The sequence below is a fragment of the Austrofundulus limnaeus genome, unplaced genomic scaffold (assembly GCF_001266775.1).
Source record: "Austrofundulus limnaeus strain Quisiro unplaced genomic scaffold, Austrofundulus_limnaeus-1.0 Scaffold41, whole genome shotgun sequence".
NCBI classification, from domain to species: Eukaryota; Metazoa; Chordata; class Actinopteri; order Cyprinodontiformes; family Rivulidae; genus Austrofundulus; species Austrofundulus limnaeus.
In genome coordinates, this window is record NW_013952443.1 from 311,018 (window position 1) to 330,319 (window position 19,302).

The window sequence follows — 19,302 nt, forward strand, 5'->3', positions numbered from 1 at the left end:
TATATATACAGCATATACGTATACTATATATATTGCAGTCATACCATCTGTTTTATTCATGGGATAAAAACAAAAGTGCAAAAGGAGGGAGAACCTTGAAAAAGTACGCAAACATGCATGACACAATGGTTTTAAAGAAGGTAAATAAATTTTAAAAACTGATATTTGCAGGTAAATCATCAAAACGCATTAATCAAGTCAAGCATGTATGTGATGATTGAACTTTTATGTAAAATTTTCTCCCGTATGTAAATAGTATTAYATTATGCAATGCAACAAAATCCCATTTTAGACATTTAGAATAATCTTCATTTACAGTGTGGTKGGTGGCACWGTGACTCAGTTGGTAGAGCTGTTGCCTCCCAGTAGGAAGGTTGCTGGATAGAATCCCAGCCAGGGACTTTTCTGGGTAGAGTTTGCATGTTCTCTCCCTGCTTATGTGAGTCCTCTGGTTTTAGACCACAGACCAAAARCATGACTGGTATCTCTAAATTGYACCTARGAGAGAGTGAATGTTTGTTTGTCTCGCTGACAGACCTGCCAGTCTTAGGGTGTACCCACCCCTCAACAGTGGGCAACTGTGACACTGTGAAGTGGGTATGGATATTGGATAAATGTCATGTGATATTTAACTTTTTATTGATTTTTTGTGGATTTATGATAGGATCTGACCAGAAATCAGAAGTTTAACAGTTGCACAATATACTCATATGCTTTTGTTCAGATAAAATACTGCTTCAGAAAGAAATATAAATACACCAAACTGTGGACCAGACTGAAAAGTTTAAAATATTAAAGCTTTTCAGGGTTTAAAGTATTCATGTTCAACTCAGAGCTCTTTTATAAAAAAAAAAAGAAAAATAGAGAAAAAGAAAAACATAACTGTGCTGACTTATAATGGAAATTAACTGAAGGAGTTTTCAGACACTTGACAAAAAGACAAACATTGGCTGTTGAAATATTTGTGAAGCTGTGTGAGTTCAGCCTGGAGCACAAGTTAACCTGCAGAGTTTTCACAGCAGAAAACGAAAAAGAAAACATTTTCATGTACCGTATAAGATGTGCACAGATTGCACTGCCTTTGTGGATTAGCTAAACGTTTGACCGCTTTCACTTGTACAGAATATGCTTTTATGTTTTTTTTATTAACACAATCTCTTGTCTTTTTACTCCTGGTATACCCTCCAGCCTTCCTGTAACACTAATTAGGACAACGATGTATCATACCTGGGGATAATTTGTCCAAAAGTTAGAATTAATAAAGAGGAAAATGTTTCAAAAGCCGAAGTTTTAGCTGTGATGTTTTGAGTGGTTTTTATAGACTGGTTAACCAAAAGGTAGCTGATCTGATTGCACTTAGGGGCTGTGGGGGGTTTCTCCTGGAAGAATAATCTGCTGCTGCCTCCTCTCCAGCATGACTGATGATGGGCAGCAGCTTCAGGCTTGCAGGCATGAGGGAGGAGGGGACGGCGGGGATGCAGTGGCACAGAGAGTACTGGACATGTCAGTAGTGATTACATTCAGCTACAGAAAAGGTCTGGGGTCAGACGGAGTGTGAGCAGACTGTCTCTTGCACCAAACTGACTGTATTCCCAAAGCTGTATCGTCTGCGCTATCTCCTCATGATGTCCCCCGGTGAGCTCTGTAGCCTTCTTTATACACTGTGGCTTTTTCCTCAACATCTGAAACTCCAATTCAGCTCAAATATTTACTGTACACAACAATTACTGATGTTTTTTTCCCGTGAGATCACAACTGCAAAGTCAGTTTTTAGAGAAGTATGTCAGACTTTGGCATAACTCATATGTAATACAACATTTCAATGAAAAATGTGCAGCAGTTACAGTAGCTGATGGTGAGGGTGGATTTGCTGATTAAACATTACGAAAAGCAGTGTTTTTTATGGCTTGTACTTGTATGTGTGGAAGAAAAAAATGCTTCACTTTTTATGGCCAGAAAATTACAAATCAAAGTAAAAATAATGTTTTTCATTTAATATTGAAAAAGTAAGCATCTTTTAGTATACCTTGTTCTGACAACAGAAACAAAACTGTCATTATAGAACTATTTTTAATTTCCCACATTTTCATTTTCTATGAAGCTGTCTAAGCTAAATCAATAGGACTGCCTAAGTTTGTCATAGTCTGTATTCATTTACCTTGGTTTAGTGTTTTCTATGTTTCCCTGTGTCTCTGCTCACCTGCCCCACATTACCTTGATGATCACCCTCGTGTTTCTCTCCAGGTGTTTTCTGTTCATTCTTTAGTTGTCAGTGTATTTAAGCCCTGTCCTGTCTCAGTCTTGTGTCGGATCATTGTTGTGTTTTGTTCCTGAGTTTTGGCTCCCTCGTGCCTGCGTTTTTGAGAATGTGTAAGTGATTTTTGAGCTGCCTCTACAGCATTTTCTGTTATTTAATAAATCTTTTTGTTCCTTTTTTGAACCTGCTTGCGCCCTGGGTCTGTTCCTCCACCGTTCCTCACATAATGATCCGACCACGCACCCAGCCTGCAGGCAAGGGTTTTTATGGTCTGCCCCTCCACAAGGCAGATATTTTTTTTCTCACCAACGCCTGAACCACACATGACTGGTTTGGCTTCACCTGCCTGTGAAGAACTGGTTCTGTCTCTGCCGCCGTGGGAGGATGAGGTAACAAGCCCTCAGATCACTGGATCACTCATGATCCTCCGGTGGTCCTCCACCTATGCGGCAAAACGACTCCTCTGCCAGCAGATCGAGGATGTCTTGCTGAGGCGTCCCGATCTGCTGCTCCTGCCTGGCCACCGGAGGGTCTGTGAGTACACTCGGCGTCTTCTGGCCGAGCATTTGAACGCCCACCCTCCCACCCCTTCTGTGTTTCCTGGGCCGGCTGCTGCGCTGTCTGGGACTTTGCTGCCCGAACCGACTGTTTGGGTCACCGATTCTCCTGAGTTTGCTGGGTCATCTGAATACGTTCCTGAGTCTCCTGAGTTGGCGGTCCCAGTCTGCTCACGTCTCCTCCTGTGGCCTTGTGTCTGCTACGCTTCCTGCTGGGTCTCGTGCGGTGGCGGGGGCACTCCCTGGACAGTTTTCTGGACGTCCCCCTGGACTTCTGTGTTTTTTGTCCCGAGTTCCCCTGTCTYGTGTTTGTGTTCCTCATGTCCTGTGCCTCTCCCTTTTCGACGTCGGGAGCCGTCGTTAAGAGGGGTTACTGTCATAGTCTGTATTCATTTTCCTTGGTTTTCTATGTTCCCCTGTGTCTCTGCTCACCTGCCCCACATTACCTTGATGATCACCCTTGTGCTTCTCTCCAGGTGTTTTCTGTTCATTCATTAGTTTTCAGTGTATTTAAGCCCTGTCCTGTCTCAGTCTTGTGTCGGATCATTGTTGTGTTTTGTTCCTGAGCTTTGTATCCCTCGTGCCTGCGTTTTTGAGAACCTGTAAGTGATTTTTGAGCTGCCTCTACCGCATTTTCTGTTATTTAACAAATATTTTTGTTCCTTTTTTGAACCTGTCTGGGTCTGTTCCTCACAAAGTTGAAGATAGCTCCCTGTTTTTTTATTAATTTGTCTGTATAAGCTCCATGTAGCTTTATTTAATATAATGATAACATTCATATAACATCAGTTCCTGCCAAAATAATCTGTTTGCATTGCAGCATTTAAATTTAAATGACAGTTTTAAAACACTTGTTTACAACAATTGGTGTGATATCCATTTAAAATTAAAGACGCTTGTGCACATGTTTAAAGAGACTTACCATCCTCTCTAGACTTTTGAATAAATGCGTCAACGCCACTCTCTCCATAGTTTCCCTCTGAAGCTACCGTTGAGACGTAATTCCAGCGCATAGCTTTGACGATGTCTACCATAGCCTGTGCCTGGTAGGTATCTGGAGGAACTACACGGGAGAAGAAGTCGTAGCGGGTGTTATCACTCAGTTCCGGGGCTGTGGAAGCGTAACTCACTTGAGGGATCTAGAAAACAGAGACAGTGGGAGATACACATGGTGAAGTATGGAAATATTGTGTGCAAAATCATTTAAAATGCAGCCAGAAAGTTTTGCTCTTTGGTTACAAAAAACATAATGACACCCAGCATTTGCTGATCTTTCTCACCCTCTACACTTGGCCCRCTGTTGCTTTAAATAGTCCTGATGATCACAGGCATTGCTGTGATTCCTCTGAACTGTATTTTTATTTTTTACACAGTCAACTAACGCTAATCTGTTCATTCTTGTACTGAGCATAATGTGAAAATGATATAGTTTTGATCCTATTATTGTCAAAATCCTCAAATATGCTAAGATAACTTAAAACCTAACAAACTAAAACCAATTATATTATAACTAATAGATTAAAAAACAAATTGAAGACAAAAACTATTAAACTAATAGGAAACCTGTGGGGACTGAGGAAAGTGGCAATTTGTCCTACAAAACATTTTTTTGGATGTAGCTTCTGTTCACATCTGACAGTTCAGAAATATTTACCTCATTTGTCCTCAGTCTCACTGCAGATGTTTTTCTGCCACCTCTAGGAGAAAACTAGTCTAAACTTGCTTGCTAATATTGTTTCGGATTTATGGTCATCTCGGCTTCTGTGACGTTTCAATTGTTTTCAGATTCAGTGTTGACCACATTTTCTGACATTCACAGTCCCTATGCTGATGGTTTTGTGTATGCATCATAAGAAAGAGACAGAAGGTGCAAGAGATCTATTAAAGGCTCCAGTATTGGGATCTCTGTGGATCAGAGTGTTTTCCTTCAGGGGTCAGAATTATTCCTTTGTATGCAGCAGTTGTTTTGTTGACACAAAAAGACAACCATCCTTCTGTCAAAAAGTGGTTTGTGATTGGGTTTGTCATTAGACTACATTCATAGATGATCACCCATGAAATACAAAAAAATAAAAAAAATAAAAATCTGCCAGATAGTGTATATTCTTCGCAAGGCGTTTGAACTTTAGATGTGAATCAAGAAAGCAGCGGGCTACCCATGATGCTCAATGGAGTGATCCTAGGAGAAATGTAATTGCACGGATTACAGTATATCATCACTACCATCATGCTTTSTTTCGTTTGGTTGTTGTCAATACATAAAACAAATCTGGCCACCTGGCTAGGCTACACCCATGATTGTGACATGGTCATAGAGACAACCTCACATGGTAAATGGTATGTATGGCGCTTTACCAAGCCCCATTGGGTCCCTAAGCGTTTTACACTTCATACAACTGTATTGGAACTAATACTTTTATGTTTAAGCAAGTAATTTGTGACATCCTTTAATGACCTAGGTTTTCATGACATGCTGTTCATCTGCAGATAGAATGATTAAAGTCAGAACAAGATTTGCTAACAACAGTCATTCTTAGATATCACTTGTGTTTATCTTTGTGTTTTCCATTGACCTTGTATCAAATCTTGCTAAGATGACATAATGGTGTTTGTTAATATATATATGAGGCCTCTCGAGAAACAGTGGAGAGACCGTGACAGAGAGAAGCAGAGGCACAGAGACAGGCCAGGTTGTTCTCTGTGTTTCCTGTTGTTGCAATAAAACTCAGCTGATCATCTCACGGAGTACCTTCATTCTTGGACCACRTATTTCTGTCCTTGTTAAACAAATATTGCCATAACACACCCATTCACACACTGATGATACATTGTARCCACAGCTGCCCTGGACTGACAGAGGCACCTGCACCACCAGACCCTATAACCACCATCAGTAGGTAAAGTGGGTGAAGTGTCATGAAGTATCAAGACGGCTGGAGTGGGGTATCAAACTGGCAACCTACTTGTTCCAGGATGACTCCCATAACCACTCCCCCACAGCCATCCACAACATAGACATGATACCCATGAATGTACTATTGCTCTAGTGCAGCCAGATCTTCTAGAATGTATTTACAATCTGATGAGGTTCAAGAGTCATTCCAGAGCTGGTAATTATGTGAGGGCACATGCTTGGAAAGAAATAAGGGCATAAAAACATTGTGATTGCTTATGAGCTGTGTTTTCCTAACTGAATAGATATTCTATGGTTGTGACTCCAGAGAGGGGTAACAGCCCATGAAGGTCACACCTTTTGCAGTCCAGTTAGGCTGCATGAAACAGCTGTTAAATGAGTCTAGTCCTTGRATATGCGTTTGTGTGCACATGAACTACCCAATTACCATGGTGTTACATTTTATATCATGTTCCTTCAGCCTAAAATGTTTAGAACGTGAAGTCAAACGTCTTTACAGAGCCCGCGAGGGGACATGGGGGGATTTTTTTTCTTTTGCATTCCAASGCAATGCTATTGCGTTACCTTGCAATATCTTTGTGTTACCTCACAATATCTTTTTACGTTATCTCACAAATGTTTRCATTCCCTCGCAAAATTATTTTGCGTTCCCATGCAAAAGTTTGTTTCGTACATGAACTGAATTAAATCAGACTTTTATTTTGAAATATCCAGTTACCAAAACAGGATGTGTTGCCACGAGTTCATGAATTGACGTTGATGTTGCATGGCTGCACTGTTAAAATATTAACATATGACATACTTCCATGCGTGGCTGTGTGATATATTCATTCTGAAGATGAATTAAAAGAGTAGGCTAACTTACAAATGGTGAACATGTGAATTTGTTAGTAAACCAGCTGGCACAACAGTRATAAACGACTTTTGTGAGGGAAGACAAAAGGTATTGCGAGGTAACGCAATACTATTGTGTGGGAACTCAAAAGAAAAAAAAATCTGCCATGTCACCTCGCAGGCTCCGTACATCTTTTCACAGGAGGTACAACTTTTAAAAAGACCATAACTTATAAAATTCAACGTAGTTTTTAAAATGTTACAAGTAAATAAAGAAAAAACTTTAACAAATTTGTTTTAGCTCTACTATCAGTGCTTGTAATTGCATTTTACTGAACATCTCATTGCAGCATAAATTTTATCAGTTAAGTTGCTAATCAAACATTTAAAAAGCAATTCTTTGGCCCGTGATACACTTCCAAACTCCACCATCTTCGTTTTCCAGTTTAGTCTGCTAATGGCACAATGAATCCTGGGATTTTATTGGCCGCGTAGGATACTCAGATGCAGCTTACATTTTCAGGGTTTTGTATGCCACATTTGTARGCCACACGGGGAGGCTTTTTTACAAAACAGCTTACTGTGTGGTGCAGTGATGTAATCAGCCTACAAATGTGCTCCATGTGGGCTGCACCTCCTGATTTGAGACACACTTTACATTTCTTTATGAGAAATGTAAACTCAAAAATGTGTTAATCTTTTTAAAGTAAACCTAAAGAAATGCATAGAACATTAGAACACATAGGTTGAGTTTTTAATTCTAGCCTCTAATAACAAAATTTCTGYCAAAAAATGCCTGCTTTCTTACTTAAACTCTTTTTATCAACATACCTGTTTATAGTTTGGACACCCAGCTGTGCCACATCTAAGTCAGCCTACGTCCTGCTTTACCAGTATTTTCTCTGCACACAGCAGACTGACTGCTGTGAGAGTAAAACCATCCTTTYCTCTCTCTCCCTCTCTCTGCACAGCGGAGGTCTTTGATTTGGTCAGCTGTTGCTCTGCACTGATCCAGCTAGCTCTGCTACAGCCTGTGTTTGGACCACAGCTGTTCGATGCATGCCCGTGACCTACAGCTCTAAACAACTCCTGTTACCCAACACTGATGGTTTTTTTTTATTTCTACTGCACAGATCCTCTGGGTAAAAATCCTTTTGTGGCAGTGAGTTAATAAATGTTTTATATTTCTTTGTTTAGTAAAATACGATGACATCATGAAGGCTTAGGACAGGTTGTCTTACTGTCTTTTCCTGGGTGGTTAGGTAATGACTTGTGATGCAAGCCAAAAACAACCTTATTAACTCATTTTTTCCTCAAAGAAGGGAAGAGCCAGATACACTGAGTGCATGGTAATGGACTGGGGGCATGCTGCACATCGGCCTCCTGAATACATTTGTCTCAGGACATCACACTGTTCCTCGTCCAAGCAGCATTTATGCCCCAGTTGTCCTGTGTTGATCTGGCTCTGCTTGTTTAATCTGTTCATGTACTGAGAACACTAAATTACACACATTAGAGAAACTCCTTGGTGCATTTGTCCCCATGGAATGCTTTACAGGGTCTGTAGCGTGTCGTTGAGTCAGAACCCTGGAGACCAGCAGTTCTAAGCTGACTTTGTTGGTATAATACCTTCAAACACCCAATTTTGTTCAKTTTAAATCTGCTTTGATTGTAGGCAGATTTTCTTTTTTAACATCTGTGTTTCACTCCCTGCTGGAAGTGATACAAGTGGAAACTTTCCTCGCACTCTTTGACGTCATAAAGCTAAAYCCAGCAGGATGTCTGTGAAGTGTTGTGCAAAGGTGTTTGGAAGGTGTTAATGATGTGTCAATTTAGAATATTTTCGGGCTCTAGCACACAGTGAAAATGAGCCTTTCAGCCGTTTGCACCCACATTTCACTTTTTGAGTTTTTTGTCAGAGTGGAAAAGGTTGTTATATTTATTTGTTTGCAAGATATAGAACACTGTTTTAGAATAAATTATGAGACAATGTCGTGTATAAAACTTACAGCAGTCTTTTCCCCTCAACGCTCTCTTCTCAATCTTGTATTTTAAAATGCCCACAGCRTACAGAGTTTCTGCTGTCAAGTCGTGACTGAAAGTCCCCCAGTTCCTTCTGGTGAATACTAAGCTTCTCCCAGGCCAGCTGGGAACGTACTCTCATCAGTGTATCATAGGCCCACTTTGGGTTTGCTTTATTCAAATGGGACACRCTTTAGAGGCCTTCATGAGGTAACCTAAAGGTATTACGCCACATTAACTTTMTTCTTTCATGTGACTGAATGAAGGCTCTAGCCTCAGCCATTCCAAATAATAAAGWCTTTCTGTTTACCTCAGGGGTTATCCCAGGCAGCAGCTGCAAACAGATTTTGTTGACTGCTTATACCTGTGATCTTGTTCTTACTGTAAGGCACCATCCTCAGCTTTGGGACCACATTTACCACATTTGAGCTTTGCTCTTAMGTTTGGTTTGGCTTGTGGTTCAATATTTTCATCACTGCAAATAAAGTACTTATCTGCCTGTTAAATCTAASTTTTATTATTCTCCTTCTTATAAAAATGACTGTAACACTTCAAAACTTCAGGCAACAATAAAAACAGTGGGTAATCCATCCTTGTCTGACACAGAACTGTATCTTAACATGAGGTGCTAATTCTTTTCCAATATYGTCACTTAACTCTTGATTTTAAACAGCCTTGTTAGAAGTGGGAATTGGACCTGAAAGAAGCATCAGAATCAAAATTTCCAACAACAAACAACCAAAACCTTGATCTGCTAAAAGTTCTCTAAAGCTCTTTGTAGCATGTTTTATACTCCTGGAACATACAGTACCTACAGTGCACCCAGTGCATTAGCAACATCTACAAACACCATCTAAACTGGTACAGCACTCCCCTTCACTCTTTACCATAACTAAAACAGTAAAGAGCATGTCTGCTGATTGTGAAAATACAACCTGTACTGTTCATTTTAAATGTGAGGTTAAATTTTCTAATGTTTTAGTATCCCTGTTATTAATATTTTTTTAGTTCAATCTTTTTCACAGTCTATTGATTCCTGTTTTATGTTTCCTGCATATACTTTTAAAAAATCCCATGTGTTTTGGTTATGTTCTCTTTTTGAGTTTGTTGTACCTTCATTGCAACAAGATGTGTTGCATAAATTGTTTTAATGTGTTTTCCTCACAAATTTCCTGTTGTCCATTTGTAATCAGCACAYCTGTTCACACTCATTAATTGTCAATCCCAGTCCTGTAAATACTGCTTTGTTTTGCCTAATCCTTGTCAACATTTTTTTGTAATTAAATAATATCAATATTGTGAGATCTCTCAGGATTTGTTAGCTCTTAGAAAATATCGTGGGGATGTCGTTATCCCATCTATTGTGTTAAAACCATTGTCGGCTGATTAACTGTGGTGGCCAACTTGTGTTGGGGCAATCCCAAAAGTTAATCTGTTTTAGATATCTACTGAAGTGAAAATTTTGTTTCATTAAAATCTTTCAAGTCATTCTTGAGATATTTTGCTAACAGACAGGGTTGACACCAACAGTAACTGCAAATGTTTTAAATAAAAAGAAAGTGGAAAATGTCTAGCAATCAAAGTTTGTGTTGAGGATTTTGCTCTATTGCTACTATATGAAAACAAGTTAGATCCATTTGGTTTTGCAGTAGACTGTGGCGGCCATCTTGGATTAGGGCTATTCCAAATAATTTACTTGAAACCCAAAACCTAATCACCCCAGCACATGCCTGACCCAACATCTAGCCTAAACTCAATTCACACCTTAGTTCTAAACCTAACCCCCCATCCAAAATTTACATCTGGACTCRTGGGTGCCAAGCTTTGGTTTAATCAGAATCAGTTTTATTGCCATTGTCAATGAACAGGATTCACAGACTAGGAATAAGGAGCATAGGGTCCCCACAAGGCTGTTTGTCCAGAAAAATTTCCCCATGGTGTTGTAAATATGCATCCACACAGACTCTTTCACTCCTAAGGGCAAGTTAGAATCCACAAAAAACTTAACATGCTTGTTTTAGGACTGTGGTAGAAAAAAAAACTTGAAGAAAGCCCACCGATGCTCCAGAAAAAACATACGAACTCCACGTAAAAATATCCTGGATGGGATTCAAACAGGAAACTGTCTCACTGTGAGTTGATAGTATTAACCACAACATGGAGCATTTCCCACTGGAAGTAAATAAAAAGGAAATGCCACTGCGGTATACTCACGGGCAAATTCAGCGATTATCTGATGTTGGTCTAAACTGACTCATTTTATTGATGCTGTGCACACTTACCATCTGTTCAAGCTGAAACTAAACCATCTGAGCTTCCTGGTTTTTGATGTTTGTTTTTCACAACTCAAATTCTCCACACAGAGAATCACCTAAAAAATAATAATAATAATAATGCCCTCCCCTCCCCAAGTTTATGGAGACCCTTTTTAACTCACACTTCCCAAAAACTCACTCCAGCACTATCTATTTAATTTCTAATGGGCTTTGGAAATGTGCTTAATTGCTGCAAGGCGGGTTTCAAGCAGATATTTGATGCAGATTTAACGTGGAAATCTCTTTCTTTAAATAACTGCCTTTTTAAAAATTCACTGAGCTCATTTGGCGCTGCATCAATGCAGCGATAATGATGCTCATTAGACCTGTACAGGAATATTACACATCTGCAGTGTTTGCAGAACATTTGAAAGCTTTAGTGAGTCGTTGAAAATGTTGCAGGAAAAAAAGGTGTATTTTTAAAACAAAACTGGTTCTACATGAGTCAATGTGACAGTGCCCAACCAAAGCTTAACAGCAGGTTACACAAGATGTGGGAATGTGGATCATTTTTAATTACTTGTTTATCTATTTACTTCCTTATAGTTCAGAAATCTGTCAGCAATGTTGCTGTGATTTTTGTCACAGCAGCCATAAGCCTTATGGAGTCTGTCAGTGTCCTGGTTTCCTCACAATCTATGTTCACCGAAGCAGAAACGTCAGGCTCCTAAATGCTATTTAGGGAGGTGTGTTGTCTTCCTCCACCGTAAATGTCAATTTTGAGAAGGGTCCATAAGTTCTGAATAGTTTTTAGGCCAGGAGAACGAGGCAGTAAATATCAAGACCTTCCTTCATGCTGTGAACCTTTTCCTTTATTGCAGCTCAGGAAAAAAAAAAAAAACGTTACTGTTAGAAGTTGATTCAGAAAGTAAATTTTCACCTATAGCGACAATAATTGTGAACAGGAGATATTTCAAGTCTGCTTGAATTGCTTGGCATTTTTAATTAAATATTTCATATCATGTCATTAAAATTTTAAAATATAATTTATCGGACTGGATCATTTATTTACAAAGAATACTAATGACCTCGCTCATGTTGATCTGATAACACAGGCCAAATTTAGCTATTGCCCACTGAAAGACAAATGAGGATTGTAATGTTTTACCTCTTTTTATTTTATTTCATTTTATTTCATTTTTTTACCAAAATATCTTATGAAGCACTTGAGTAAATGGGCTTCAAATTAATATATAAATAAGATTCATAACTTTCGGAGTCAACATGATTCAACATGGTCACCGCAATTACAAAAAAATGTGTATACCTCAGTGAGTTTTAAAGATACCAAGTTGAAATGTGTTGTGGTCAAATTAAATACTGTTATTTAAAAAGTTACACATTTGTACTGTTAAGACACAMTGCTGTTGCTTTTATTGTAACCAAATAGAAGTGTGTATTGTTTTACTCCGCCATAAATCAAATGCCAATCCTTGCTGGAAAAATCGCTGCTCTTCCATTCAATGCATGTAATGCACATGTAGTTGTGTTTCTTTACATGTATTTTGGAGTTTTACGCACTTTTGTGAGACTTCCCAGTCCAGTTAGGAACAGAAATCCAAGGTGAYGCAGCCAGTCAGTGCATGTAGACATCTATTATCGTGAACCAAACTACATCGTTTTTCCTGCTGTACAACATGAAGAGATATTTTTGCATATTTTTGCCTTTTTTATTTGCTTCTTATCAGTTTCATTGCCATCCCTCACCTCACTTCAGCCATGTAAAAAAGGGGTTGCTTGTTTCACAGCCTGACTGACCCTGAGACTAATGGCTCTGTGAATGTGCTGAGTCATAAAGCCGATTGAGATTTCTCCACCCTTTGTTCCCCAGATCAATGTAGTGAGAATAAAGAGAACGATTCACGCTCCAYGAAGAGACTTTTACCCAGGATCTAACTCTTATCTGGTATCAAGAATGTTTCACATCTAAGTAGCTTTATGTCTTGTAAAACACATTGGAAYGTTAAAACAGTTTTAATCAATCATTTTATTAACTGTGTTTTTTTAAGATTTTTTTACAGATCGTTGCCAGAATGTTATATTACTGTTAAACAAAGTTATACTAATTTGTTTATTTCCTAATTTGAGTTTTCATTCCACAGATCTTTAMTGAAAGATCACACAGGTGTGATGATGTAACTGACGATAGGACGGTAGAGGGTAAATTTCCACCGTAGGCCAAATTCATACTGTTTCTACCGTGTACTGCATCTACCACGCAGCCCTAGATGGATGCATTTTTAAATCTTGCCAGGCATTACTGAACATGACACAAAGCAACAGATTTGAGGTAATAGTACAGTATAATTTTACAACATGCTTCTATTTATTTGGATATAAATTGCAGTTTGTYTTCTCTGTCCAAGGTGGAAAAGCTTGAACAAGCAACTTGAAATGAACAACCTATTTACAGTGTGAGTCAAAAGTCACAGGACACCCTTTTGATTAATATGGCAGCTTTCAAGATGGTGACCGTGTTCTGAACATAGCCTAAAAGATAGGCTCACCTCACCCATTACTTGCTGGGGTATTCAGAAATGTCATTTTTCTTTTTCTTTCGGAAATAAAAGGGTGTCCTGTTGAAGAAATTTTGTAACTGATTAATTGAATATTAGATTCAGTTTTGTATTTCATACTTTCTAATCAATTCAGTCTGTAACGTTGAAGCTGAAAAAGAGTTGGTATGTTGTCATGTGTTCTTTCTCTTRGCCTAAACAAAACTGAGTACGTTCTGACATCTGACGTAAAAGGTAACACCTCCTGGGATGTACCAGGAAGAGATGTACATTATAAGGCCAATTCATTATTATAGTAAAAGAGAAGTTGTCAGGGTGTTAGAGTCTCTGCTTCTGAGCAGAGTTGCGCTGTTGTGTTTGGGTTTTCCTGATATCAGCCCAAGGTCTGACTGAGGCCTTTGTGCTGAGTGCTGTTCTGTGAACCTGATTGGAATTAGAAGATTGAAAATAAAGTTTTAAAGAATAAATCCGACTGAATTCTGTTTATTCGGACATACAGTACCATTTTGAACAACGCATATTTTTCCAACAATTTGGTGACCCCGACGTGATGGATGATCTTGAATAAGCAGAGAACATTGGATTTTATTTTTGGCTGTTGAAGAATCTGAGAAGATTTTTGAAACATCAGCTGTTGAGAGTGAGTACAGAAAAGCTTCAAGATGCCTCCTTACTTTTCCAAAGAGGATTTCTGCCAGCTTCTCCAAAAGGTGACGGTGTTGGAGCTCAAGATTCATCGTCTGGAAGAGATGAATGCTTTGGAGAACTCAACATGTGTTAAAATGGATGAGAAGGCTGAGATGAGAGATCAACATGGAGAGGAGATGGAAGCTGCTTCTGAGAGTAAAACTGTATGGAACTCTCTTTGTGCCAGACCAAAAAATCTCTCAGGAAGGATTCAGCTCTTAGATGACAACGAATGGCCAGAATTACAGAGAAATGTTCTTTCTCCACCTGCAAGGAGAAGAAAGCAGTGACAGGCTGTAATCAAACAACTGAWAACAGCCAGAGAAATGAAGCAGTCTTTCTTCAAAATAGATTCACACCACTGGAAAAAGCTGGTGAGTCTGAACAAAGTTCACTATCTGACCTCAGAGAGGGACCTGAGACCAGATCCAGCTCAAAGCAAAAGCAAGTCCAAAAAGAGACTTTCAAGAATCAAGAAATGCTGATCATCACAGATAAAATGGTGAATGAGATCAGAGGCTTCTGGAACAAGAAAAAAGTCAAAGTTCTGAGTTTTGCTGATAAAGTGTCTGACCTCACAGAGAAGGTTCTGGAAATCTCAGCTGAGTATCCATCTCTGAAGAAGCTCATCATTCATACAGGAAGTGATGAAGTTATGAACCGACAGTCAGAAATCCTGAAGAAGGATTTTATTCWGTTGCTCAATGCAGTTAAAAATCTCAACATGGATGTGTTCCTCAGTGGGCCCATTCCCACAGCCAGAGGAGGAGCTGAGAGATTCAGCAGACTGTTTGTTCTTAATGGCTTTTTGGAAAAGTCCTGTGTTGACCACTCTGTGAGATTTGTGGATAATTTTGATCTCTTCTGGGAATGAAAACATCTCTTCAAGCATTCAAGTTAGCTTCAAACATGAAGTATTTCCTGAACTAAGTTCCGGTTGGAACCAAACAACAGGAGAGTGATCAGCTGACATCTGAGGCTGAAGGACAACAGGTGCAAACTGAGACACCAATGGAAAACAAYGTGCAAGTGGCTGAACCAGAACCACAGAGAGGGGAGTTAYTTCAAGCTGCTGAACTGGAAGAACATCTGGATWCATCTTCAYCACAAACAGAGGAACCAGAAAATGGATTTCCCCAGCCTACAACTGAAGAAAAACTGTGCACTTCTTCTCCACCTGAGGAACACAAACCATCAACTGAGAATGAGAATGTAAAGCATACATCCAAGAAAAAAGTATACAGGATCGGAGACCGCTTTGAAGACCCTGTGAAACGAGAACAAGAGCGTTCAGATTATCGCACAAAACTACAGAACCTTTGGATGAGGAATTAAAATAAATGGACAGAGAAGAAGAAACAAGASTGGAAAGAAAGCATTATGAGTCTTATCCCTGATGATGAATATTTTTATGTCTTGGAGGATTAAAAGTTGAATATCTGGGGTTGGGAAATGTTTGAAAATATTCTGATGTAACAACAGATGTTATAGCTTCTCTTTTTAAAGTTCTCAAAATTTTTTCTTATAGTTTTGACATATTTTATCTATGTCAAGAGAGGATATGAAGAAATTTTGTAACTGATTAATTGAATATTAGATTCAGTTTTGCATTTTATAATTTCAGATCATTTCAGTCTGTAAGGTTGAAGCTGACAAAGAGTTGGTATGTTATCATGTGTTCTTAGACTAAACAAAACTGAGTACGTTCTGATGTCTGACGTAAAAGGTCTCCTGGGATGTACCAGGAAGAGATGTACATTATAAGGCCAWTTCATTATTATAGTAAAAGAGAAGTTGTCAGGGTGTTAGAGTCTCTGCTTCTGAGCAGAGTTGCGCTGTTGTGTTTGGGTTTTCCTGATATCAGCCCAAGGTCTGACTGAGGCCTGTGTGCTGAGTGCTGTTCTTTGAACCTGATTGGAGTCGGAAGATTGAAAATAAAGTTTTAAAGAAGAAATCCAACTGAATCCTGTTTATTCGGACATACCATTTTGAACAACGCATATTTTTCCAACACTGTGACTTTTGACTCWCCCTGTAGAATGTTCTGTGGATCTCTACAAGAAAATGAGCAAACCTGCCTTTCCTCCTGTAGTTACATATTRTTTCCACTCCTGCAAGGGAAGACTTTTCCAGTTCCTTTTTTAATCCTTGGTCCCAGATAGGTATCAGATGAATGCAATGATTTCCAGCATATCTAGTTCACCCCCTAAAGCACCTTCTGTGCTGTCCCAACACATGTTTACTTACAGTGGGAATGATTCATTTTAGTAATGACAACTGTGACTACTTCTCCCATTATAAATTGAATTAATAGAGCATTCGACATGCAAATCATTCCAACTAAGGGTTAAAATGCTTTGAGATATGATTTAAATGACCTTTGTGTAATTAATTCCATAAACACTAGTGCACKTGTTCACTGCAGAATTTGAAAAGAAAGAGTAAAAAGTACAGTGAGTTCTCAGGCTGGACCAATTCTCCGTCTGGTTATCCTAAATTATTATGTCAGTTCTACTTCACCCAGCCTCATTTAAAGTTCAGTTTTAGATCCAAACACCTGACTGATGTTGAAGCAAACATAGAATCTCACATAAAAAGCTCTGGGAGATTCACAACAGTTCTATAAGAAACATGAAAAAGTGTAATATAATGAGATTTCTGAATGTAGTTGGAGGTAATACAATGAATTACTCTTTCTTTTTTTTAATTCAGTTATGCTGAATTGGTGCGCTCCTCTATCTCCTCTCCCCAGGCAACAGACATTCTTTTCTGCAGTGGTTCAAAAAGCATCAGTGGAAAGAAAGCTGTGCCACAGGATATAAATGGATTTAATATTTCTGTGAAGATTCAGAACAAGACTTGCACATTATGTCAGACTCATACTTTATTCATTGATCCAGCCCTATTTCAAACATCATGCAGTGGTCAGTGGTCCACAAACTTTCCTTCAGTGCTGGGACTCCTGTAGTTTCTATATGTGTTCTGCATAAATTATTTAYGCATTCTATTTCAGCTTCATTGCCATGTTTCAAACTCTTGTTCCTGTTTGGCTTGATAMAGAGTTCTGAACCACAGATTATTTCTTTTTCTCAGGGTCGCTTCACAATCTTTTTGTATTTTTGTACTATATCTGTTTGGCTTACGTTAAACAGTGGTTGAGTGACAACTGAACTCACAAGACTGAATTACTGCTCCTGAAAATAAGAATTGTCAAATTTAACAGTTCAATGTCGTTTTACGGTAGGTCCTTCTGATCTGTCCAGTCTTAGAAACTCAGGCATCATTTTTCATTCTGCGATGTCATAAAACAACACATTGAACAACTAACTAGACCCTATTTATCTCAGGCACATATTACAAATGAGATGTTTCTTTTCAAAAACTGAACTTGAAATGATCATTAACGCTCGTATTTCTTTTTTGTCTGGACTATTGCAACAGCCTGTTCACACGTATTTAACAAAAAGTAGCTAGATCAACTTCAGGTTGTCCAGAACTCGGCCGCAAGATCATTAAGCAAGCTCACATCACATTTTTATTTTTGTGCTGGCTTCTGATTCATTATAGTATTAGTTTTAAAATTCTAGTTTTTATTTTAAGAGATTTACATGAAGAAACTCTTTTTTACATAGCCCTGACATGATTTAACTCCACACCATCTCGTAGCTTCAGGTCATTGGTTGTTGGTGGTTTCCCGCACACATTTTAAATCTTGTGGGGACTGGGCATTCCAAGCAGTTGCACCCTGACTTTAGAATGTACTGCTCCTGTTTGTATGCAGCCCACATTTAAATGATTCATTTAAAAACAGTATTTCTAATAAACAGGATATTTTCTAWGTAGGTTTTTGTAAAGTGCGTTCTGCAGTTTTACTTGTATTTTTCTATGTTTTATGGATGCTTCCGTATTTTAGTGTATGTATAAATTTTTTCTTGCTTTTATTTTGAAACACTTTGTGGTGTTAATCTAAGGTAGGTGCTTTATAATTGAACTACAACTAACATATTATTCTAGGGTCTGGCATTCCTTGAAAATAGAATAGCATTCATCGCCTTTCATTTCAAAATAAAATGATTTTATGCAGATGATCTTAACCTCAAAAATAATGTTATGCACTTGTGATGTGGGCTTTCACATATTCTTTTAGGATCTTGGAGTACGTGTTGTGATTGACTGTAAGCTACTACCACATCAAGTTTCGGCTCATTTTTTGTAAATTTGTCAAAGTATTGCTCTTTTTGTCAGTGCTAGTGCCCTTGTGTCACTTTTCCAAAAGCATAATTGATGTGTCATTTTTTTTTCAGTTCTGATTGGCTTACGGGATTTTAAAAGGATTGAGCTTTAGAGTGCCAGAGAAGCAAGGAAGACTGAGAGGTGGTTGTTGTTGGTTCTGTTTTCCAGCTTTGCTCCTGCGTCATGTCACATTTTATTAATTAGCATATTGACATTTAGCTGGGTCTGTACTGTCTTTGTTTCCAGGTTTTTGGTTGCAGGGTTGAATCCTGGACCACGGAGTGAGAGTATCGCCCCTGGTTGGAGGCTTCTCCCTCTTTTGTTTGTTTTAGCCAGGGCTCCCATTTCTTTTTTTCTGTATAGATGGTTGTGTTTATTAAATTATTACATTTTAACCTTAAATCATCTGGACTCCATATGTTGCACGTCCTGTGAGTCACTCCTAGACATATGGACCGTAACAGTTGGTGAATACTGATAAGCTGTGGCAGTAATTTTAAACTGGGTTGACTCCAAACATTAATCAGTTTGTGGATATGCATTCTGTAATTACTTTATGAAAGCTTAAATAAATTCTGCTCCTTTATAATACAAAATTTTTTGCTATAATTTGCTAACACCAAACAAACACCAACACACATGAGCAAAACCCTTTTTGTCCTTTCTCCACCAGTGGCTGAAAATAATCATGTTTGATAACATTTCATGTGAGGTGACTTCCTGTAAGTTTATGCATTCAGGTCTCTAGTCAGTTTGCAGCTATGATCATTATCAGCAGGCTCAGTTTGTTAAAACTGACTCAGAAGATGCAGCTAAAAAAATAATGAGTTCTAAATAAAATCCATTTTTTGGTGCATAACCTGAAGATGAATACTGTATCATGCTTAAAAGTTGTCTCATTTACAGTATTTCATTCCAATGCCTGTGTGTGTGTGTGTGTGTGTGTGTGTGTGTGTGTGTGTGTGTG

General features: G+C 38.6%; 1 protein-coding gene across 1 annotated transcript in view; it reads right to left on the bottom strand.

Moving 5' to 3' along the window:
• The window catches only part of LOC106516759 (metabotropic glutamate receptor 4), a 228,961-nt gene that overhangs the window by 80,364 nt on the left and 129,295 nt on the right, over positions 1-19,302 (bottom strand). Inside the window, exon 4 of the mRNA XM_014007266.1 lies at positions 3,737-3,953. Coding sequence (XP_013862720.1) covers positions 3,737-3,953 — 217 coding nt within the window. The remainder of the gene's footprint in view (positions 1-3,736; positions 3,954-19,302) is intronic.